The sequence below is a fragment of the Aulonocara sp. 'chitande type north' Nkhata Bay genome, linkage group LG9, assembly GCF_057382095.1.
Source record: "Aulonocara sp. 'chitande type north' Nkhata Bay isolate Kocher_YH1m ecotype deep benthic linkage group LG9, A_spYH_male_GT1.1, whole genome shotgun sequence".
Taxonomy (NCBI): Eukaryota; Metazoa; Chordata; class Actinopteri; order Cichliformes; family Cichlidae; genus Aulonocara; species Aulonocara sp. 'chitande type north' Nkhata Bay.
In genome coordinates this window covers 10,105,629-10,129,519 of record NC_141352.1, presented here as the reverse complement: position 1 = coordinate 10,129,519, position 23,891 = coordinate 10,105,629, and the positions used below count along the sequence as shown (strand labels likewise).

General features: G+C 41.4%; 1 protein-coding gene across 5 annotated transcripts in view; it reads left to right on the top strand.

Annotated features, from left to right (window-relative positions):
- LOC147321620 (uncharacterized) overlaps positions 1-21,789 on the top strand; it is a 31,676-nt gene extending 9,887 nt beyond the window's left edge. For 3 of the 5 annotated variants that reach the window (XM_086305695.1, XM_086305696.1, XM_086305694.1), the window contains one exon: positions 410-2,876. Coding sequence is in view for 2 of the 5 variants with exons in the window: in XM_086305697.1 (XP_086161823.1) it covers positions 16,279-16,296; positions 16,501-17,766 (1,284 nt within the window). In the remaining 3 variants the exon portion in view is untranslated. Of the gene's footprint in view, positions 1-409; positions 2,877-5,357; positions 5,911-16,220; positions 16,297-16,500; positions 17,768-19,312 lie in introns of those variants that run through there. The other 2 variants (XM_086305697.1, XM_086305698.1) reach the window with 2 other exon arrangements.
- The last annotated feature ends 2,102 nt before the right edge of the window (positions 21,790-23,891 follow it).

Below are 23,891 nucleotides of genomic sequence, written 5' to 3'. Positions count from 1 at the left end.
TTAAATTTATTGTTAATGCAATTGTTGATATGGTAAATTGACTTTTGAGGAAATTTTAGATGGCACTCATCATCAGAAAGGTTGCCTACCACTGGTAGAAAGGTTGCTCTACAACAAAGACATTTATTGAGTCTCAGTACCAGGTCACTTTACTCTAGCATGCAAAGTGCTTTACCGTGTTGTATAAAGCACTTTGAGTGCTCAGGCAGAGTAAAAAGGTGCTTTATAAGAATCAATCCATTTTACTTGTATTTACTAAATGAACAACGGGAGGGTCATCTAACTAAAACCAATCAGTGTATCCCACCTGACCCCCTCAGAATCAGCTTACTTTTTATTTCAGGCCACTTTCAGAATTAAAATGTTGAAGGAATTCCCTGACTTACACTGTCTTTGTGTCTTTGTTTAGAAGCAGACCGACACAGATGGATCCAGTTCTCAACCCTGTCATCACTGTGGTGGTGGGAAAGAGTTTCACTGTGACCTTTTGTGGAAAAACTTTCACTCTGCAACAGACCCTAAAAATCTGGACTTCTTTAAATTGCTTGAAGATTATTTCACCTCTCAACCGAGAATCTTCTTCAGGTCTAAGGTCAAATGGTGGAGAGTTCCAGATTTAAGCTCTGTGGGAGCGTCCCCCTTAGAGGGACCTCCTAATGATCCTCTACCTAATTGCACAAGAGAAGGTGTGAAAACGGGTGTAGGTAGGATACAATTTATACAAGGAGTATAAAAGAGGTGATATTTTTGTCAATGCTGGTGTGAAGATTGTGCTGTTTTGATTGCTTTGCAAATATTCATTTCAATAAATCCAAGGAAATATTTGGTTTCAACGTTCAGTTTATTTTTAGGAAATATTCCAACAGTTAAGTGTTGATAAATGAACTTGAGTCTCTAAAAATGGGCTAAAGGAGATGTGAAGTGCAAACATATGTACATTGTGTGTAATGGGATTTGGCAAGATTGAGAGATCTCCCGGATATAAAGAAAAATGTAAATACGAGACTGACAAAAAAATTGATAATAAAGACTTAATAAAGCAAAACACTGGATGGTACAGCTCATGAAGGCACAAACATGGCCTGCTACTGGATGTGTGAGAGGCAGAGAGAAGGGGACGGGCTCCCAGACATCGCAGTGAAGGTCAAAGGTGAAAATAAGACATGCAGAGAGAAGTCACTCACTGTCTGTGCATGTTAGGAATATAGTGATTAAATAAAGTTCATTTAGTGAATTTTTTTTTTAATTTTTTTTATATATATATACATTGCAATGGTTCTCATTAAGAGTTGGCCCTCCATGTAATAATGGGGTAAAAGAGTGAATTTGGCTCTATGATTGAACTGAATTATTGAGACTGACATGTAGAGCTGCAGAGGGATTTCCAAACATGCTTAGATATCATAGCCAGTTTAAGTCAGGGTGCAATTTTCCTGCGCCAAATTAGTCTGAACAGAATATCCTAGACTTATATAGTAAGTACAAAATTACAGGCTGAGAATTGTTAGATAATAGTGTAACCCATGTGAAATACAGGGCCGTAACCCCCCCCCCCCCCCCTTCTTTTTTTTATCTAAGGCTATAGCCTGTTATTGTCAGAAGGGGGTGCTGTAATGCAGTTTTGTGTTCTGACAACCGTGCGTCTAGTGCGCAGGAAGCATTACCTGTCTCTTCCTATGAGATCTTCCCTCTCTGATGGCAGTCAAGTGTGTGTCGGAGCTCACCGAAAAGTATTTGGTATGCAATGCTGCAACCTGATTAATGAGACCAGATTGTTTTACGTATAAATGCTAATAAGCTACTCTTTTATTAGGCCCCGAACTCTGACCACAAAGGGAATAACGTCTGTCCAGTTATTTGTGTTGGAATATCCCAGTGAGTGACATGCCGTTTGTTCATCAAATTTGGTGTGTTGTTTTACTTTTCTTGTTGTTCTTTACAGTGTGTTATAAGTGTTGAATGCTTTGAGCTAAAGGTGTTTTACTGCCGATGCTAGCTGCTAATAGCTGTTAGCTACCCTACCCCCACGAAGCCATATTCCGATCGGGGAGGTATTCAGATAGAAGCACTAGCTCTGTTTATATTAGAATGGTTAAGTCTTAATAGAAATGAGCATATTTCAAGTTCATTAGTACTTGCACTGTGAATTAAGTTACCTTTGCTTGTTAGCCTTATGGATGAATGTCACCTTGATTGCGATGACTATTTACATTACTGTTTAAGCTGCTGATGTTCTTTATTGTGATATAATTGTGATAAAATAGTTGATACTGGTACAAACAAGTTACTGTAACTCTTGTAACTTGGTAAAGCTAAATGGAATGCCATTTGTTATTAATACATTTGGAAAAGAAGTTCATGAGCTCATGTTAAGAACACAAGATGGAAAAGAAATTCATTGTTCTGCACTGTTTGTGTAGATTGGTTTTTTGTACTAGAAAGGATTCTGGAGAACCACTGACGGCGAGAACAGCCCAAATGAGATCCTGAATGATCATGAAATGATGTGGCCAGCCATGCGATCGGATTGTAGGATTTGCCTGAGAAACTGATTCAAGCATCCCTGTATTTCAGACAAGCCCTATCCCAGATAATAGGGTTTGCACACTGACACTTCCGCTACAGGTTTCAACGACTTTAAAGGACAATTCAGACTGGACAATTCAAACTTCACAATGGGAATACTTCCATCCGTTTTATTCATTCAAAAGAGTTCTGATACAATTCAGTATAAGTCTTTCATTCGACTGTCTTTATTTTATTTGTTCTGCTTTATATCTATTCACCTTTAAAATGCACTATTAGTGTGCAGTTTGGTTTATTGTGCTGTATATGTTTATGAATGGTACTGAGGCAATAAAGGTCTCAGTTGTTCATTTCCAAGCCAATTCCTTTTGTGAGTCTCCAAAACAAAACCTCCTTCTGAACGTATTAAGATGTCTAGGGTCTCTATTTGAAGTGAAAGTGTACTGGTCCTGAGTAGAGGTGCTACACAAATGTGGCGCACCAGCCAGGAGGTTTAATTCCTTTTATTTTTGGAAGTTTAGCAACTGGTGCTTTCATGCCTTTTGGGTCAAATCATTACATTTGTCAATGACATTCTGGGTTGGAGTAATAAGAACATGGATGTAATCCAAACTGAAGGTGTCAAAGTACCTAACTCTGTCCTAGTAGGAGGGTAACAGGTGATGAGGTTGACAATGAGGTTATTGATTACTTAGGGTAGTTTGGTTCCATTGGAAGAGTAATTAAAATAACTAGCACAGAGGCACATTTTAAAAACACAGCCATTGTGGAGTTCCAATCAGGTGAACCAGTCCAGTTCCTTAAGGATAGCTTACCTTGCAAAAGACAAAGCCGTAACCCAAGTGTTGTCCATCATATCCAGCTTCTGTCTGGCTGTATGCTGCAGACAGGGGTTCGTGTTTAATCCATTCTTACCTACCTGAACTAAAAGGTCTTGCCGAACTGAGTGGTGCAGATTTTGAGGTTTTATTAGGTGAGCTGGCCAAAATGAAGAAGTCCACTGAGAGTAACCCCACAGTTGGACCAAATGCATCAGTGCCTAGTCAAAATCCGCAGTTCACTAGTGACACAGACTGAGATGAACCAACCATCATTGAGGATCAAAGTCCTGTTAAATTGGGCAGTGGTTCAACCCACTCGCCTGAGCATGGCTCTCACTCATCCTCTCCAAGTGTAGAGGTGACTGCCTCGCACAGAACAACCACTATCTACTTACCACCTGAACAGCTCACTCCACCTGAAGTACAGAGAGTAGTAGTTGAGGATGTCATTATGAACAATGAAATGCCTTCTCAAGGTCACGCAAAGGCCCTTCTCGGAGAAAACCCCTTGCTCTACTTTCGAAGCTGATTATGATACGTGGCGCAACAATGTTGAATTCCCCCTCACAGATCGTACCATATCTGACAAACTTAAGGTAACGAAAATAGTTGAGAGCCTTCTTCCGCCAACTGCTGACATTGCAAAGCACTGTGGTCCTAACGCTTCATGATTATATCAGCCTTCTTCAATCAATCAATCAAAATTTATTTATATAGCACATTTTTAAGACCGAAGTACACCAAAGTGCTTTCCAGTAAAATCGCAGTACAAATAAAATCACAATAAAATATAAATTACAAATATCTAAAATATAAGATAATTCCATAATCTAAATACAGAGCCAGATGTAAATTACCCTAATTCGCCTTAAATGCCAGATCAAACAAATACGTTTTTAAATGTGATTTAAAAGACTGAATGGAATCTGACACGCGAATATGAAGAGGGAGAGTATTCCATAGCCTGGGTGCAGCAACGGCAAAGGCACGGTCTCCTCTGGTCTTCAGCCGAGACCTAGGTTGCACCAAGAGCAGTTGGCCCGATGATCTTAGTGCTCTCTGAGGGCTGTACAGACAGAGGAGATCAGCTAAGTAGTCAGGTGCCATATTGTTTAAAATTTTCTAAGTAAACAATAGGATTTTAAAATCAATTCGATATTTGATAGGAAGCCAGTGTAAATTTTTCTTGACATATCCTATGGCACTGTTGATGATGGGGGTGAGCTTTTTGCCAAATTCTTGAGCACAAACCAGAACTCAGGTGAAAAGCCTTCTGCCTATTTACAGCGGTTGCAGATAACCCTGAGTAAAGTCATTAAAAGAGGCGGCATCACTACAAATGATTCACTTCCGCTTCCGGCTGCATGGAGTGAAGTAGTGGGTGTGTCCAGCTCCGCTTATTAATTCTAAATATTGCATTTTCCAGACAACGTAATTCTTATTCTTGGTTAGCTGAAACCACACTAAAATGGATACTAAGAAGACCAGAAAATGTCTGTGAAGGTTCTCAGTCATCCAGGTCATCGTAGTCAAAGGAGCTTGCAAAGAAAAGCGTCTGGACTTCTTTAAGCTGCTTGAAGACGTTTCACCTCTCATCCGAGAAGCTTCTTCAGTTCTACACATCAGAAAATACACACAAAAGACCATAGACATCGATTCGACCACCTCAAGGACCTGAAGGACAGAATTGTTTAATTCCATGTGTGTGTCTCTTGCAGTCCTCCATAAGAGTCCTTCCGGGCGTAACATTGTTACAGAGAGACGGGTGTAAGGCTGTTCCAATTCTCAGCAGCGCTCTTCGCTTTTCCTGAGTCCTTAGCAATTCTTCTTCCTACGATGACGTTTTCATCAAGGCCAATGAAAAGAAGTTAGGAAAAAAGGAGAATGGAGGAACTTTTGGAACATACCCCATGTGGTTAAGATGTGCTGCTGAGTCACGTGACTGCACGTGACTGGGACATTGTGCATTAAATAAAACACTACAGATGATAGGAGAACATGAGACGGGGCTTTGTGGAGTATGCCAGGAGGAGATGGAGACAGTAGAGCATGTAATACTGCGGTGTAAGGGTTATGATGTGGAGAGGTCAGTTCTGCAGAATAGATTGAAGGAGCGGGGAATTGGGAAATTTATTTATTTATTTATTTATTTTTGGATACAAATTGTAAACTCACTGTCTGACCCATACTCCGGAACAGTAGGAGGCGGTAATGCTCCTTTACGTTGGTTGCCAACCGCCGTTAAACACAAAGAAGAAGAAGAAGAGAAGAGGGCGGAGCAAAGTGTGTGTGCACGAGAGGAGCCGAGCAGAGAGAGCTGCTTTGTCATGAAACGGGAGTAAAGTAGTGAACTTAGAGGAGAGAAACAAACTAAAGTATCGATCATAAACCACTACCAACGTCCTGATCGATATCTGCATCGATCTGCCCACCCTTGTCTCCTGGATCGTAGCTGAGATCAGCGTGAACCACGTGGGTCTCTGCTCCCTGATCTGTTTCCTGTGTTTGGAAAGAGTTGCAGCTTCATCGCGGAGTTTCTCTCGGTTTGTGGGCTCATCTAAAGGTAAGCACCGAGCTAACTTTACTGTGAGTTCAGTTCATGTTGAGTTTAGCTCCTGAATGAGGTCTTCTGCTGCTCTCCTCGGTGTCTGTTCACAGTTTATTGTGAACACGTTGAGAGAAGAGTGAGAGAGTGTTTGGAGAAAAACACCAACTAATCATTAGCTCAGCATGCTGGGAGAAGTTGGAGCAGAAAAGTCTTTTCATTGTCCCTGCAGCTGTTTTTCTGCCTGCACCAAACCTCTACAGCCTCGTTTCTATTTGAAGTGATAACAGGAAGTCAGAGCGATCTGCTGCAGTATCAGGGTCACTATAACTTTATTGTCCAGCTGCTGTGGATGAACACGTTGTTTTTGTAGATCTGGGGTTTATAATAGCAGCAGTATTAATGAGACAAGGACAGCTCTGTCTTAACATAGTGAGTCCCTTTATTGGCAGGCCACAACAAAAAAAACCAGACGGTGCTGCATGAACATTTAATTAGTCCCTACCATAACACCCCTCCTCTGAGTATTCAATTCAGTTATATTTATATTTTTTTTTATATATAGCACCAAATCCTCAAGGCGACTGTTGTTGTGATTTGGCTTCTAGGATATCTTCTTTCCGTAGTTTGGTTACTTGGTGGTATATGAGACTTGGGTGGGTGGGGGATTGTCTCAATGAGATAATATCGTGGAGAATTCCGCTCTGCTTTATATTGTCCCGTTTTCTTTCATGTCCCAGATCCAAACTTGATCTCCTGGTTGTAGTCCAGTGAGGTCTTGTGCTCTCTGTTGTTGAACCATTTCCACTGTTTCTATCTCTCCTCTCTCTCTTTTTTTCTTTTTTATGTCTCTCAGCATAGTGATGTTTATCCTGCCTGGTTTGAGGCAGGATGGAAGTATAGGGGCTGTGGTACGAAGTTTCCTCCCCATTAGAATCTCTGCAGGGCTATGTCCATTGGCAAGTGGTGTGGTGCAATATGCCATGATGGTGAGAGATGGGTCTGCTTTCTGTAGAAGGCTTTTTACTGTTCTCATTTCTCTTTCAGTCTCACCGTTTCTCTGAGGGAATCTCAGGCTGGAAGCGGTGTGGGCAAAGCCCCACTCTAGAGCAAACGTTGGGAAGAGTTCTGAGGAGAATTGTGGGCCATTATCTGACTTTAATTATGTTGGTATGCTGTGGCGTGCCAATACGGACTTTAAGTGTTCAATCATTGCTGCTGATGTGTTAGAAGACAGCTCAGGTATTTCTGTGTATCTTGAGAAATAGTCCACTACAACCAAATACTGGCTGTTACTCCAGTCAAAAAGATTTTGCAGTAGAGTTGGACATGTTTTATTGTTTCATCTCTGTGTTGCTGCTGTCTTATTTGTTGTTGTCTGTCCTCTATTTCAGGAAGGCCTGATGTGCATACAAGTCCATTTCATCTCTTAATGTCGTGTTAGAAACCGCTCTTTCTGGCACTCTGGCAGCACGTCTGCAGTTGCTGTGTGTATGACATGTGAGATGGTGAAAGAGAACCTCATTACCGTATTTTCATGACCATAAGACGCACTGTACTAAAAGGCGCAGTCTCAGTTATGTGTGCCATTACTGTATTTAACACACACATAAGGCGCACTGGATTATAGGGCGCATACAAGTACCGTATGCGTATTTAAAAATAAAGCGGGAGCAAACCTGAGTTCGGTACCTTACTCACATTTCTATTACCGGTAATCGTCATCATCAACAACACACAAGCATACAAGTGTGCATATTTAAAAATAAAGCAGGAGCAAAACAAAGTTTGGTACTCACATTTTTATCATCAATCAAACCCATCGAAGTCCTCATCCTCTGTGTCTGAATTGAACAGCTGCACTAAATCTCCATCAAACATGCCAGGTTCACTTTCTTCACTGTCAGAGTCACTTTCCGTGCCGTGCGGCTCCTCGGAAACGATGCCGGCTTTTGCGAAAGCTCGAACAACAGTGCCAGCAGACATGTTAGCCCAAGCATCTACAATCCATTGGCAAATTGTGGCGTAACTCGCCCGGCGCTGCCTTCCACTCTTGGTGAAACTGTGGTCTCCACCGGTCATCCATCGCTCCCAGGCCGCTCGCAGCCTTACTTTGAACGGGCGGTTCACACCGATGTCCAGAGGTTGGAGTTCCTTTGTCAGGCCTCCCAGAATGACAGCAAGCTCACAGTTCATTTGTTTCACTAGTTTTTTCACATCGGCTGTGAGATGGGCACGCATAGAGTCACAGATCAACAGCGATGGTGATGCGTGGAAAAAACCACCTGGTCTCCTTACATACACCTCCCTCAGCCAGTCTTTCATCATTTCCTCATCCATCCAGCCCTTTTCATTTGCCTTAATGATGATTCCTGCTGGAAACTTCTCTTTAGGCAAAGTCTTTCGCTTAAAAATCACCATAGGCGGCAGTTTCTGTCCATTAGCATGGCAGCCAAGCACAACAGTGAAAGAAGACTTTTCATACCCCGTTGTGCGTATCGCTACCGTGCTGGTCCCCTTCTTCTCCACAGTGTGACTCACCGGGATGTCAAAAGTGAGCGGGACCTCGTCCATGTTAGTGATGTGGCTGGGCTGGATGTTTTTGTCGCCGATGTGTTTGCTGCAGTAGGAGCGGAAGATGGCCAGCTTTTCCTTATAATCCGCTGGAAGTTGCTGCGCTACCGTAGTCCTGGTCCGGATGGAAAAATGGCACCGTTTCATAAAACGAAAGCACCAGGACGGACCTCCTTGGAAATGTTCAATGTTCATCTCTTCAGCTAGTGAAACTGCTTTTAGCCGAATGGTGACCGTCGAAACGCTTCTCCCGCTCGCTCTTTGCTCGATGATCCACCGCTCGAGTCTTTCCTCCAACTCGGGCCACCTCGCCTTATGTCCGCGGAAACTCAGCTGCGTTTTCTTGACCTGCCGGAGGTCGTTTTCTAGCTTCCTCCATTTGCGAACCATCGATTCGTTAATCTTAAATTCTCTCGCCGCTGCTCGATTTCCATGTTCCTCCGCGTAGCTGATGGCCTTCAGTTTAAACTGTGGTTAATAAACGTGTCTCTTTGCCATTTTCAGGGTTGTTAAAACAACGATGTTCCACATAATGCACATACCTGTCCTTTTATACAGGTATGTGCGATTGTCCGGTATATACGATCAACGCCCACACTTCACCCTTTAGCGTTCTCATGGTGTTCTCTACTACGTCCTCCTTACAACACACAGGGCGCACTGCGCTATAGGGCGTGCCGTACTTTTTGAAGAAAATCTAAGACTTTTAAGTGCGCCTTATGGTCGTGAAAATACGGTAATCTCATTCTCAGTCTTTGTACTCGTGGCGGTAGTTCATCTAAGTTCTTGGAGACTAAAAGTAGCTCTAAAGGCTTGCGATCTGTCACAACATGAAACTTGATGCTGATGAGAAAATCACTTGCACGCCCAGGTTATGGCTAATAGGGCTGCCAAAAATGATTCTTTTGATAGTCGACTAGATTATTTTTGCGATAATCACGTCATGCATCCATTGGATGGAAAATGAACTGCTATTTGCACCAGCATGCATCTGCTCTTATATAATTATCATTAGCTTATAGTGTTTAAGGTATGTGCTAACCAAAAATAAAGACAAGATGACAGTTTATTAAACTTTTAATGAAATTTGCAGATTGCCTCTGTGGAGTTCTAACCTCAGCCTCCTGCTTCTTGCTGTCTAAAAAATAGCAGGACACTGGAGTAAATTCTACCATCTTACCCTTCTGTTTAACCAGTTTTCTGTTTGACGTTTATTCAGCTGTGTGAAAACTGTAACTTTAATCTCAGCCAAACCGATTTACCAAACGGTAACATTTTTACAATAATCTTTATTCTACACGAGGTAGTTTAGATGAACAGAAATTTGAAGCATTCTTTACTGATTTAAACCTGCCACAGCTTTCTGCTACTGACCAGCAGATTATAGATGCTCCAATTACAGTGGAGGAGATTACCCGTGCAATTAACAGTATGCCACTTAATAAAGCTCCAGGATTAGATGGGTTACCATTGGATTTCTATAGAGGATTTGAGGATATGTTAAGTCCCCTGTTGCTTGATGTTTTTAATGAGGCTTTTAAAGTAGGCTCATTACCTCAGTCAATGCACTCTGGACTTATAACATTTATTCCTAAAACTGGGAAAGACCCTTTAGACCCAAGTGGTTGAGCCCCATATCTTTGCTGAATTCTGACCAAAAAATCTTGTCAAGGGTCTTCGTGGGTCGATTAAAAGTAGTAATGACGAAAAAATTATATATATGATTCAGTATATCCAAAAGTGGCCCTATCGCTGGATGCTGCTAAAGCTTTTGATTGTGTTGAGTAGGATTATTTGTTTAAGACAGACCTTCCCAAAGTGTGGGGCCCGCCCCTAGGGGGTCACAGAGCCATTGCAGGGGGAGAGCGGTATGAAAAGGGGGGAAAAAAAACAAAAAAACCCAATGTAAAACCTGAAGATAGAGACAAAATACTGTTAATCTGACTACCTGCCATTCTGCAATTCATCTCCTGTAAACAATAACGTGGCGCACAGCGTGACGTGAAAAAAAGGCACATACCTTTGACCTCTGTATTCCTTGTCCACACGTAAACAGAAAAAAAAGAGTTTTAAAAAAAATCTGTTTTCGGTGATTCGAAACGCCGTTTACGTGTGGACGAAACAGCTGCGTTTTCAAAAATACCCGTGTAGGTGCGGACGTATTTGGAATTTCGATGGTTAATAGTCAACATAAGCTTCTATGATATGCAGATGATATGTTGTTACTTATGACCCAGTCTGGGAAGTCAATTCCAGCCCTATTAGAATGTATAGAAAGCTTTACGCTGCTTTCAGGGTATTGCGTCAACTGGGATAAATCAGAGGCAATGCCTATGTCAGGACACTGCCCTCATACTTTATTTAAACAGTGGGAGTTTGGGTGGTCTGTGAATGGTTTGAGGTATTTGGGGATACAAATGACCTCAGATTACACTAAGATGGTCTGAGCAAATATGGAGCCAATGTTTGAAAGAATAAAAATGGAATTTGGTAGATGGTCCGGAATACGTCTCACAATATGTGGTAAAATGAGTTGTATTAAGATGATGACTGCACCCATGATCTTTTATATTTTATCCAATATTCCATTACACATTCCAGATAAGTATTTCAAAGATCTAGATTTTTTGATTCGGCAGTTTCTTTGGGGTAGCTCACCACATCGTTTAAGTATTAAGAAACTTCAAGCGAGTACAAAACAAGGAGGTTTTTCATTGCCTAATTTCCAGTGGTATTATTGGGTGATGAATGTGAAACAACTTAGAGCTTGGTTACCTACTGCACCAGTTAAACCCATCTGGTCCCATATGGAGACGGAAGTTAATGGCGGTATTTCTCCTTGGAGGGAGCTGTTTGATACCAGTCATAAACGTACCCATCCTATAATTGCAAATGCAAAGACATTGTGGTGTAAATTACATAGGGTGGGTCGCTGGGACTTTATTAAATCTCCTTCGGCATCCTTATGGGGAAATAAAATAATTTTAATTGGAGGGACATCGGTTGACTGGTTACAGTGGTGTAAGGCAGGCATCCTTAATGTATCAGATTTATTTGATTGTGGGACTAAATGTTTTTTAAGCTTTGATAAAATTGTGGAATTATATAAGTTGCAGCGTAATCAATTCTGGAGATATGTCCAAATACATAGTTCATTATCAAAGTGGTTGGGAACCTGTCCTGTGGGCAGCCCTGTGGAAGTCCTGCTCTCAAGACCATTACCTCTAAGATTTATCATTTATCGCAAGAACGGTCGGCTGACCCTCTCCTTAAAGTTAAGGGCTACTGGGCCCAGGACATGGCATTGGCCATATCTTCAGTTGAATGGGATTCATGTTTTCAAAATGTTAATACTAGTTATAAAGAAACAGGCAGTAGATTTATTCAACTTAAAATAATCCATTGGTGGCATCGAACACCGCAACAATTGTATAAATGGAACCTGGCCTCTACGGACGAATGTTGGAGATGTGATGGTCAAAATGTTTCGATTTTACATATCTTATGGAGCTGTTCGGGACTTCGGAATTGGTGGGAAAATATAATGGAGGTAATTTTCAGTGTTTTGAAAAGGAGATTTGGTATCTCACAAAAACTGTCCATACTTGGCATTTTCCAGTTATACAAAAAGATTAGGCCAAAATGCAAAACACTGTGTGGCTGAAAACTAACACTGCACATCACTCTCAACACACCATCCCCACTGTCAAATATGGTGAGGCAGCATCATGCTCTGGGGGTGCTTCTCTTTAGCAAGGACAGGGAAGCTGGTCAGAGTTGATGGGGAAATGGATGGAGCCAAATACAGAGCAATCTTGAAAGAAAACCTCTTGGAGTCTGCAAAAGACTTGAGACTGGGGCGGAGGTTCACCTTCCAGCAGGGCACCCACCCTATACATAAAGCCAGGGCAACAATGGAATGGTTTAAAACAAAACCTATCCATGTGTTAGGATGGCCCAGTCAAAGTCCAGATCTAAATCCAATCGACAATCTGTGGCAAGATCTGAAAACAGCTGTTCACAAACACTGCCCATCTAATCTGACTGAGCTGGAGCTGTTTTGCAAAGAAGAATGGGCAAGGATTTCTGTTTCTAGATGTGCAAAGCTGGTAGAGACAGACCCTAAAAGACTGGCAGCTGTAATTGCAGCAAAAGGTGGTTCTACAAAGTATTGACTCAGGGGGCTGAATAATTACGCACACCCCACTTTGCAGGTATTTATTTGTAAAAAATAAATAAAAAAAATGTTTGGAATCATGTATGATTTTTGTTCCACTTCTCACATGTACACCACTTTGTATTGGCCTTTCACGTGGAATTCCAATAAAATTGATTCATGTTTGTGGCTGTAATGGGACAAAATGTGTAAAAGTTCAAGGGGCCAAATACTTGTGCAAGAAAAACTGGTGATCTCACTGATAATGTGGTCCCATTCAGCAAAATGGGCCAAAAAATTGCACAAAAAGCTTAATATCTCAAAGTATAAAAGTTATGTGCACCAAAAGATATAGCAGGCATTAGCAGAAGGAGCAGAACAGTTTAAAGTGTGAATGGTGAAAATCAGATGAAAACTGAGGGAGTAGTTAACCAGCAAATGTCTGAGCAACTAGAATAAGGTAGAACTAGAAAAGTTGCATTTCCTGCGAAAATCCAGTGTGAATGCTGTGTAGTGGAATCTGAAAACAGCAGAAGAAGGAGAAACCGCTGAAAAAACACTGCGTAGAAGCTGATTTTTTCTGAAAGCTGCTGCATTCACACAAGAAAGAATAAAGAGAAACAGGAACACAATCGTTCACACTTCTGCTGTTTTAATTGTGTGAATGCCGTGTGGCATTCACACAATTAAAACTAAGTAGCTGCCACCATAGTTGAAAACTGGAATTGGCTGAGCCACGCTATGAATTCTGGGATAGGCTGGTCACGAAGAATACACCTGACCCATCCTTCAAATCTAGTGAAATGAAGCACGCATTTGTCGACTGCATTTGGAGAAGTCTTCTAGTTTGGACAGCCTTTGTTGCGTCACTGTAACGTTATCACCTACGATACTGGAAACTGCTTCTTCTTCTTTGGCGTTTAACGGCAACTGGGATTCTTGTAGATGCAGTGCTGCCATCTTCTGTTTCAGTCCGTTAGTACACTCTTGAATCCTACGTATTCCTGTGTCTTTCAGGATCTTACAAAGCTTCAAAGGATGCGTCAACTATTAAATTAGTTGTCAGCAAATTTAATAGTCGAAGTAATCGTGACTAGTTGACAAATCCTGGCAGCCCTAACGGCTAATGCCTCCTTCTCTATTTGAGTATATCTTTGTTGTGTGGGGGTTGATGCTTTTGAAGTGAAGGTCACTACCTTGGTTGAGTCTTCCTCTTGTTTCTGAAGTAGCACTGCTCCCAGTCCATAGGAGGATGCTTAATGCTGATACTGTTGTTTGTGCTTTGGGACTGTAGACTGCCAGGTACTCAGTACTGACTTAATGCTGTCAAACACTGTTTGTTGAGCCTCACTCCAACAGTACTTTTTTGCTACGGCGTAGTTCTCTCAATAGCTGTTTTTTCTGCTTGGTGGGGAAACATTGCCTTGATGATTAACCATTTTCAGAAATTGTCTCGCTCCACTTACATCAGCCTCCATGTTGCTGACCATGTTCACTTTTTCTGGGTCTGCTTTGACGCTTGTACTGTCAATGATCTGTCCAAGCAACTTGATCAAGGTTTTTGCAAAGTCGCATTTCTGCTTGGAAAAAGGTATTTTCCACAATTCTGAGTTAGCATCGAGTTTTGAGAAGAACTTTGCGCCTTCTAGCTGTCCTACGGTGTGCTATACTGATTGCAACATGTGTCTTTCTCTTTTCACAGAATTGTTACGTTTGGTCAAGTCAATACACACACTTCTTCTCTGTTTGGTTTGGGTACTGGAAAGATTCCTGCACAGCAGTCCAGTAGACCGCTACACTCTGGAGATTACCCCTAACTCTTCTATACAAGCTAGCTCCTTTTTGATTTTAGGCAGTAGGGAAGTGGGACCCTTTTTGGGGTCAACAGATAAATGGCTTAGCATCTGCTTTAAGCTCAATTTTGTATTCCCCCTCCATTTGTCCTAAACAGCTAAGTAGCTTCAGAAACTGCTGCTTTACCGCCTCTGCTGAAGGGAGTGACGCTGCTTCTACTCTGTCCACTAACCCAAGCTCTACACTTGTTGGGCAGCTAAGTAACCCTTGTGTCAGGTCTGCTACTACATACACAGTATTGTAGTGTTGCCCGGAGTACTCAGGTTAGCTGTAAATTTCTCTGTAACTGCTAACTGCTTTCTTTTGTAACTGCTTTTTTCTTTCAGGCAAGACTGTTACATCCGCTCTTTTGTCAATTTTGAGCCAACAGGTCTATATTGTTAACTTTTTTTTTTAGTCATCCATGCATCCTCAGTTCTATCAGATGCTACTGTGCTACTTCCCTCTCTTCAATGTCACCACCTGCTGCCCATATTTCTCCCAGTGCCCCCGACCTGCACACTCTTGCATAGTGACCTTTCTTTTTACTCTGATTGCAGACTACCTCTTTGGCTGGGCACTGCTTCACTGAGTGAATGGGTTAAATGCAGAGAGGGATTTTCCCCACGGGGACCAATAAAGTACACTTTCTTTTTCTTCTTCTTCTTTTTGCTGTGAGGTGTTGTCTTTCCACATCGATTGCATTGCCTTGTGTCATGTTTCATGTTCCTCTCTGTGTTTTGTGGCACAGTCTGTTCTGGTTTGAAATGTTTTATCTTTGCTAATGATGTCCACGTTGCAAGGATTCTCCTGCTTGAAGTTGTTTTTAAGAAGATGCTGGTGCTTCTTAACAAGCTCACTTTGGGGAATCCCTATCACTGCTTTTTCTAACATGAGCTCTGCATCCACTTGCAGTTCCTCCGAGAGCCTCTTGTCTCTCATTCCGACAGCGAGTCTGTCAATTATCATTTCACTGTACAGCGCCCCGTAGTCACAATGCTACGCCAAGGCATATAGGGATGTAATAAACCGATCTGCCGTCTCTCCCACTTCTTGCTGCCTTCGGTTGAACTTTTCATGTTTAAAAGATAATGTTTCTTCTGACTACAAAGTGTGCCTTAAGTTTGTTTTTGAGAGTGTGGTACTCACTCACCTCCTTTTCGGTCAGGTTCATTGAAGTGATCATGTCTTCAGCTTTATAGCCCAATGAATATATTAGAGAACCAGGGCTGGCCATTATTCTAACTCACCCTGGTGTGTGATGCTTTGCAGCTTCCTCACAGAAGCTGATGTCACAGGATCTCTATAATAATCCAAACTGTTGATAACAATTTTGAAAACCTGCCAGTCGGTGCAGTCCAGACACACCTGCAGATTCTCCACAGCCTCATCAGTCCACTGCTTCAGTGTCTTCACAAAAGCTTTAGACAGTTTCAGTTTGTGCCTGTTTGCAGGGATCAAGTGAACCATGACATGCTCTAAGAATCTTGATGTAGTTTGAGATGATGATACTCTTACTATCAGCTCACCTTCTGTTTTGTACTGTGTGTTTTTTATCCATTTTGTTTAATAAAATCTATGAGGTTCAAATGAAGCACCAAACTGCAGTTACTCAGTGGAGGTTCATTACTGCAGTTTCTCACCACTGTTGTTAACTGGAGGCTGACACACTGACTGAAGACATTTAGTTTGAGTGGATTTGAGCTTTCCATCTCAGCTTCTTTTGATCAAGGATGAAATACATATAAATATATTTTTGTTCCAGCTGATCATCAGGAGGAGACGAGCCATTTAGACTCAGCTCAGCCACTACAGAGGAAACAATGACTTCAACCCAAAAGGTGAGCAAGAATATCTGTTATTGAACCTGTGTGCAGGTTACAACTCTCATTGTAGCTCATAATTGTAATGTGATAATATCAGCAGAAGGTGGTGGTAACACACCTACGACGTGTTTGTTGACATCTTTGATTCCACTAATGGAGGCAGTTTGTTCCACGACTGCATTTCACTCACTGCCTCTGTTTGTATCTCTGTCACTGCAGGACCAACATGGAGCGAGAAGTCAGCGCTCTCAGGAGGCGGACAAACCTCACAGAAGAAAGAGAGAGAAAACATACAGCTGTGATGAGTGTGGGAAGGATTTTACCCTGGCTGGGAGCTTAAAAAGACACAAAGTCATCCACAGTGGAGTTAAAGCGTACAGCTGTGACTTGTGTGGAAAATCTTTCAACCGGGCTGGAAGCTTAAAAACACACCAACTCATCCACAGTGGAGTTAAAGCGTACACCTGTGACTTATGTGGAAAATCTTTTACTTTTGCTGCTAACTTAAAAAGACACCATCTCATCCACAGTGGAATTAAAGCGTACACCTGTGACTTGTGTGGAAAATCGTTTACCCACGCTGAAAGCTTAAAAACACACCGACTCATCCACAATGGAGTTAAAGCATACACCTGTGACTTGTGTGGAAAATCTTATATCCACGCTGAAAGCTTAAAAAGACACCAACTCATCCACAGTGGAGTTAAACCGTACACCTGTGACTTGTGTGGAAAATCTTTTGCCCACGCTGGAAGCTTACAAACACACCAGCTCGTCCACAGTGGAGTTAAACCGTACACCTGTGACTTGTGTGGAAAATCTTATATCCACGCTGAAAGCTTAAAAAGACACCAACTCATCCACAGTGGAGTTAAACCGTACACCTGTGACTTGTGTGGAAAATCTTATACCCACGCTGAAAGCTTAAAAAGACACCAACTCATCCACAGTGGAATTAAACCTTACACCTGTGACTTATGTGGAAAGTCTTTTACCCAGCCTAGAAACTTACAAACACACCAACTCATCCACAGTGGAATTAAACCTTACACCTGTGACTTGTGTGGAAAATCTTTTACCGAGGCTGGAAGCTTAAAAAGACACCAACTCAGCCACAGTGGAGTTAAAGCATACAGCTGTGATCAGTGTGGTAAAGCTTTTACTCACAGTGGCCTCTTACAGCGTCATCAAGTTATCCACTCTGGATTTAAGGCGTACAGCTGCCACATATGTGGAAAAACCTTCCACTTGCTAGGCAGCCTAAATATTCACCTCCGCATTCATACTGGAAATGACGTTTACTGCTGTGATCAGTGTGGGAAACCGTTTGTGAGATATAAAGACTTAGAACGCCACATGTTTACCCACACTGTGGGGAGACCTTATAAATGTGACCTGTGTGAGAAGGCTTTTAAAGCGCCACGTTACCTTAAAATCCACCAACAGAGCCACACCAGAAAGAAACTGCAAGTGCAGTTACTGTGAGGTATGTATGTATATTATTATCTTCTTGTTTAAGACTGACTGTTTCGTTCAACTGTGCTCATTAAATTGTGTTCGAATGTTAGTAATTCTACTGGACTCAATTTTGGAATTTTGGAAACAGTGCATTTAGATAATGACTGAAACCAGCCCACTGAAGGAACAATGTGCTGGGAGTTCAGTTCCTTAAGCTTAATTATGCAGATTCTCATGACCATTGATCAACAACCACTGACCATTATGCAAATGTACTGTTTATAAGATTGGGGGAAACTTGCAGTCAGCTGAGACTGAAGGAGTCACTTGGATGAGTGACGAAACGTTTCTCCCACAAAATTATATGTCCAGATGAACAGAATCAATTTTTGGAGGTTTACTTACCTGGATGATTGAGCATGCATCAAGATGGGTTGACAATGTTTCTTTCTCGCTGATATAACGGGACACCTCAACGAGTTACAAAATATGATCCCCAGATAACACAACTTTCAAATACAAAGCAGCGGCAGGGATCACATTAATCTGCAAATCCTTGTATAAAGATAAGTCATATTAGCCCAGTTTATTTTTTCTTATCATTGTTTTTGGGGCAAATGTGGCTCAAGAGTTGGCAGTTCTTCTTGTAATCGGAAGGTTGCCGGTTCGAGCCCCGGCTCCGACAGTCTCGGTCATTGTGTCCTTGGGCAAAACACTTCACCCGTTGCCTACTGGTGTTGGCCAGAGGGCCCGGTGGCGCTAGTGTCCGGCAGCCTCGCCTCTGTCAGCGCGCCCAAGGCAGCTGTGTCTACAATGTAGCTGCCATCACCAGTGTGTGAATGGGTGGATGACTGAATGCAGTGTCAAGGTCCATAGGGATTAAGTAAAGCGCTATACAGGCCATTTACCATTGTTGTGAGGCGACCATTAATAGCATCTGCATTTTCTGTTTGTATAGTTCCTTTGCTGTTATGGTGTTCTTGTTATGGATAAAAAAAATTTTTTTTGAAATATAGCAAATCTATTTCTATGAAGTTGTTCTATATAGTGTGTAAGATAAGATGACCTTTATTAGTCCCACAGGTGGGAAATTTGTCTCGTTACAGCAAAAGTGCAAAGTTATGTAGCACTTAGCAGTTATGTAACTGTTGATATGCAGCATTATTAAATTTATTGTTAATGCAATTGTTGATATGGTAAATTGACTTTTGAGGAAATTTTAGATGGCACTCATCATCAGAAAGGTTGCCTACCACTGGTAGAAAGGTTGCTCTACAACAAAGACATTTATTGAGTCTCAGTACCAGGTCACTTTACTCTAGCATGCAAAGTGCTTTACCGTGTTGTAAAAAGCACCTTGAGTGCTCAGGCAGAGTAAAAAAGTGCTTTATAAGAATCAATCCATTTTACTTGTATTTACTAAATGAACAACGGGAGGGTCATCTAACTAAAACCAATCAGTGTATCCCACCTGACCCCCTCAGAATCAGCTTACTTTTTATTTCAGGCCACTTTCAGAATTAAAATGTTGAAGGAATTCCCTGACTTACACTGTCTTTGTGTCTTTGTTTAGAAGCAGACCGACACAGAAGGATCCAGTTCTCAACCCTGTCATCACTGTGGTGGTGGGAAAGAGTTTCACTGTGACCTTTTGTGGAAAAACTTTCACTCTGCAACAGACCCTAAAAATCTGGACTTCTTTAAATTGCTTGAAGATTATTTCACCTCTCAACCGAGAATCTTCTTCAGGTCTAAGGTCAAATGGTGGAGAGTTCCAGATTTAAGCTCTGTGGGAGCGTCCCCCTTAGAGGGACCTCCTAATGATCCTCTACCTAATCACACAAGAGAAGGTGTGAAAACGGGTGTAGGTAGGATACAATTTATACGAGGAGTATAAAAGAGGTGATATTTTTGGTGTCAATGCTGGTGTGAAGATTGTGCTGTTTTGATTGCTTTGCAAATATTCATTTCAATAAATCCAAGGAAATATTTGGTTTCAACGTTCAGTTTATTTTTAGGAAATATTCCAACAGTTAAGTGTTGATAAATGAACTTGAGTCTCTAAAAATGGGCTAAAGGAGATGTGAAGTGCAAACATATGTACATTGTGTGTAATGGGATTTGGCAAGATTGAGAGATCTCCCGGATATAAAGAAAAATGTAAATACGAGACTGACAAAAAAATTGATAATAAAGACTTAATAAAGCAAAACACTGGATGGTACAGCTCATGAAGGCACAAACATGGCCTGCTACTGGATGTGTGAGAGGCAGAGAGAAGGGGACGGGCTCCCAGACATCGCAGTGAAGGTCAAAGGTGAAAATAAGACATGCAGAGAGAAGTCACTGTCTGTGCATGTTAGGAATATAGTGATTAAATAAAGTTCATTTAGTGAATTTTTTTTAAAAAATTTTTTATATATATATATATACATTGCAATGGTTCTCATTAAGAGTTGGCCCTCCATGTAATAATGGGGTAAAAGAGTGAATTTGGCTCTATGATTGAACTGAATTATTGAGACTGACATGTAGAGCTGCAGAGGGATTTCCAAACATGCTTAGATATCATAGCCAGTTTAAGTCAGGGTGCAATTTTCCTGCGCCAAATTAGTCTGAACAGAATATCCTAGACTTATATAGTAAGTACAAAATTACAGGCTGAGAATTGTTAGATAATAGTGTAACCCATGTGAAATACAGGTCCGTAAAATCCCCCCCCCCCCCCTCCTTCTTTTTTTTATCTAAGGCTATAGCCTGTTATTGTCAGAAGGGGGTGCTGTAATGCAGTTTTGTGTTCTGACAACCGTGCGTCTAGTGCGCAGGAAGCATTACCTGTCTCTTCCTATGAGATCTTCCCTCTCTGATGGCAGTCAAGTGTGTGTCGGAGCTCACCGAAAAGTATTTGGTATGCAATGCTGCAACCTGATTAATGAGACCAGATTGTTTTACGTATAAATGCTAATAAGCTACTCTTTTATTAGGCCCCGAACTCTGACCACAAAGGGAATAACGTCTGTCCAGTTATTTGTGTTGGAATATCCCAGTGAGTGACATGCCGTTTGTTCATCAAATTTGGTGTGTTGTTTTACTTTTCTTGTTGTTCTTCACAGTGTGTTATAAGTGTTGAATGCTTTGAGCTAAAGGTGTTTTACTGCCGATGCTAGCTGCTAATAGCTGTTAGCTACCCTACCCCCACGAAGCCATATTCCGATCGGGGAGGTATTCGGATAGAAGCACTAGCTCTGTTTATATTAGAATGGTTAAGTCTTAATAGAAATGAGCATATTTCAAGTTCATTAGTACTTGCACTGTGAATTAAGTTACATTTGCTTGTTAGCCTTACGGATGAATGTCACCTTGATTGCGATGACTATTTACATTACTGTTTAAGCTGCTGATGTTCTTTATTGTGATATAATTGTGATAAAATAGTTGATACTGGTACAAACAAGTTACTGTAACTCTTGTAACTTGGTAAAGCTAAATGGAATGCCATTTGTTATTAATACATTTGGAAAAGAAGTTCATGAGCTCATGTTAAGAACACAAGATGGAAAAGAAATTCATTGTTCTGCACTGTTTGTGTAGATTGGTTTTTTGAACTACTAGAAAGGATTCTGGAGAACCACTGACGGCGAGAACAGCCCAAATGAGATCCTGAATGATCATGAAATGATGTGGCCAGCCATGCGATCGGATTGTAGGATTTGCCTGAGAAACTGATTCAAGCATCCCTGTATTTCAGACAAGCCCTATCCCAGATAATAGGGTTTGCACACTGACACTTCCGCTACAGGTTTCAACGACTTTAAAGGACAATTCAGACTGGACAATTCAAACTTCACAACGGGAACACTTCCATCCGTTTTATTCATTCAAAAGAGTTCTGATACAATTCAGTATAAGTCTTTCATTCGACTGTCTTTATTTTATTTGTTCTGCTTTATATCTATTCACCTTTAAAATGCACTATTAGTGTGCAGTTTGGTTTATTGTGCTGTATATGTTTATGAATGGTACTGAGGCAATAAAGGTCTCAGTTGTTCATTTCCAAGCCAATTCCTTTTGTGAGTCTCCAAAACAAAACCTCCTTCTGAACCTATTAAGATGTCTAGGGTCTCTATTTGAAGTGAAAGTGTACTGGTCCTGAGTAGAGGTGCTACACAAATGTGGCGCACCAGCCAGGAGGTTTAATTCCTTTTATTTTTGGAAGTTTAGCAACTGGTGCTTTCATGCCTTTTGGGTCAAATCATTACATTTGTCAATGACATTCTGGGTTGGAGTAATAAGAACATGGATGTAATCCAAACTGAAGGTGTCAAAGTACCTAACTCTGTCCTAGTAGGAGGGTAACAGGTGATGAGGTTGACAATGAGGTTATTGATTACTTAGGGTAGTTTGGTTCCATTGGAAGAGTAATTAAAATAACTAGCACAGAGGCACATTTTAAAAACACAGCCATTGTGGAGTTCCAATCAGGTGAACCAGTCCAGTTCCTTAAGGATAGCTTACCTTGCAAAAGACAAAGCCGTAACCCAAGTGTTGTCCATCATATCCAGCTGCTGTCTGGCTGTATGCTGCAGACAGGGGTTCGTGTTTAATCCATTCTTACCCAACTGAACTAAAAGGTCTTGCCGAACTGAGTGGTGCAGATTTTGAGGTTTTATTAGGTGAGCTGGCCAAAATGAAGAAGTCCACTGAGAGTAACCCCACAGTTGGACCAAATGCATCAGTGCCTAGTCAAAATCCGCAGTTCACTAGTGACACAGACTGAGATGAACCAACCATCATTGAGGATCAAAGTCCTGTTAAATTGGGCAGTGGTTCAACCCACTCGCCTGAGCATGGCTCTCACTCATCCTCTCCAAGTGTAGAGGTGACTGCCTCGCACAGAACAACCACTATCTACTTACCACCTGAACAGCTCACTCCACCTGAAGTACAGAGAGTAGTAGTTGAGGATGTCATTATGAACAATGAAATGCCTTCTCAAGGTCACGCAAAGGCCCTTCTCGGAGAAAACCCCTTGCTCTACTTTCGAAGCTGATTATGATACGTGGCGCAACAATGTTGAATTCCCCCTCACAGATCGTACCATATCTGACAAACTTAAGGTAACGAAAATAGTTGAGAGCCTTCTTCCGCCAACTGCTGACATTGCAAAGCACTGTGGTCCTAACGCTTCATGATTATATCAGCCTTCTTCAATCAATCAATCAAAATTTATTTATATAGCACATTTTTAAGACCGAAGTACACCAAAGTGCTTTCCAGTAAAATCGCAGTACAAATAAAATCACAATAAAATATAAATTACAAATATCTAAAATATAAGATAATTCCATAATCTAAATACAGAGCCAGATGTAAATTACCCTAATTCGCCTTAAATGCCAGATCAAACAAATACGTTTTTAAATGTGATTTAAAAGACTGAATGGAATCTGACACGCGAATATGAAGAGGGAGAGTATTCCATAGCCTGGGTGCAGCAATGGCAAAGGCACGGTCTCCTCTGGTCTTCAGCCGAGACCTAGGTTGCACCAAGAGCAGTTGGCCCGATGATCTTAGTGCTCTCTGAGGGCTGTACAGACAGAGGAGATCAGCTAAGTAGTCAGGTGCCATATTGTTTAAAATTTTCTAAGTAAACAATAGAATTTTAAAATCAATTCGATATTTGATAGGAAGCCAGTGTAAATTTTTCTTGACATATCCTATGGCACTGTTGATGATGGGGATGAGCTTTTTGCCAAATTCTTGAGCACAAACCAGAACTCAGGTGAAAAGCCTTCTGCCTATTTACAGCGGTTGCAGATAACCCTGAGTAAAGTCATTAAAAGAGGCGGCATCACTACAAATGATTCACTTCCGCTTCCGGCTGCATGGAGTGAAGTAGTGGGTGTGTCCAGCTCCGCTTATTAATTCTAAATATTGCATTTTCCAGACAACGTAATTCTTATTCTTGGTTAGCTGAAACCACACTAAAATGGATACTAAGAAGACCAGAAAATGTCTGTGAAGGTTCTCAGTCATCCAGGTCATCGTAGTCAAAGGAGCTTGCAAAGAAAAGCGTCTGGACTTCTTTAAGCTGCTTGAAGACGTTTCACCTCTCATCCGAGAAGCTTCTTCAGTTCTACACATCAGAAAAT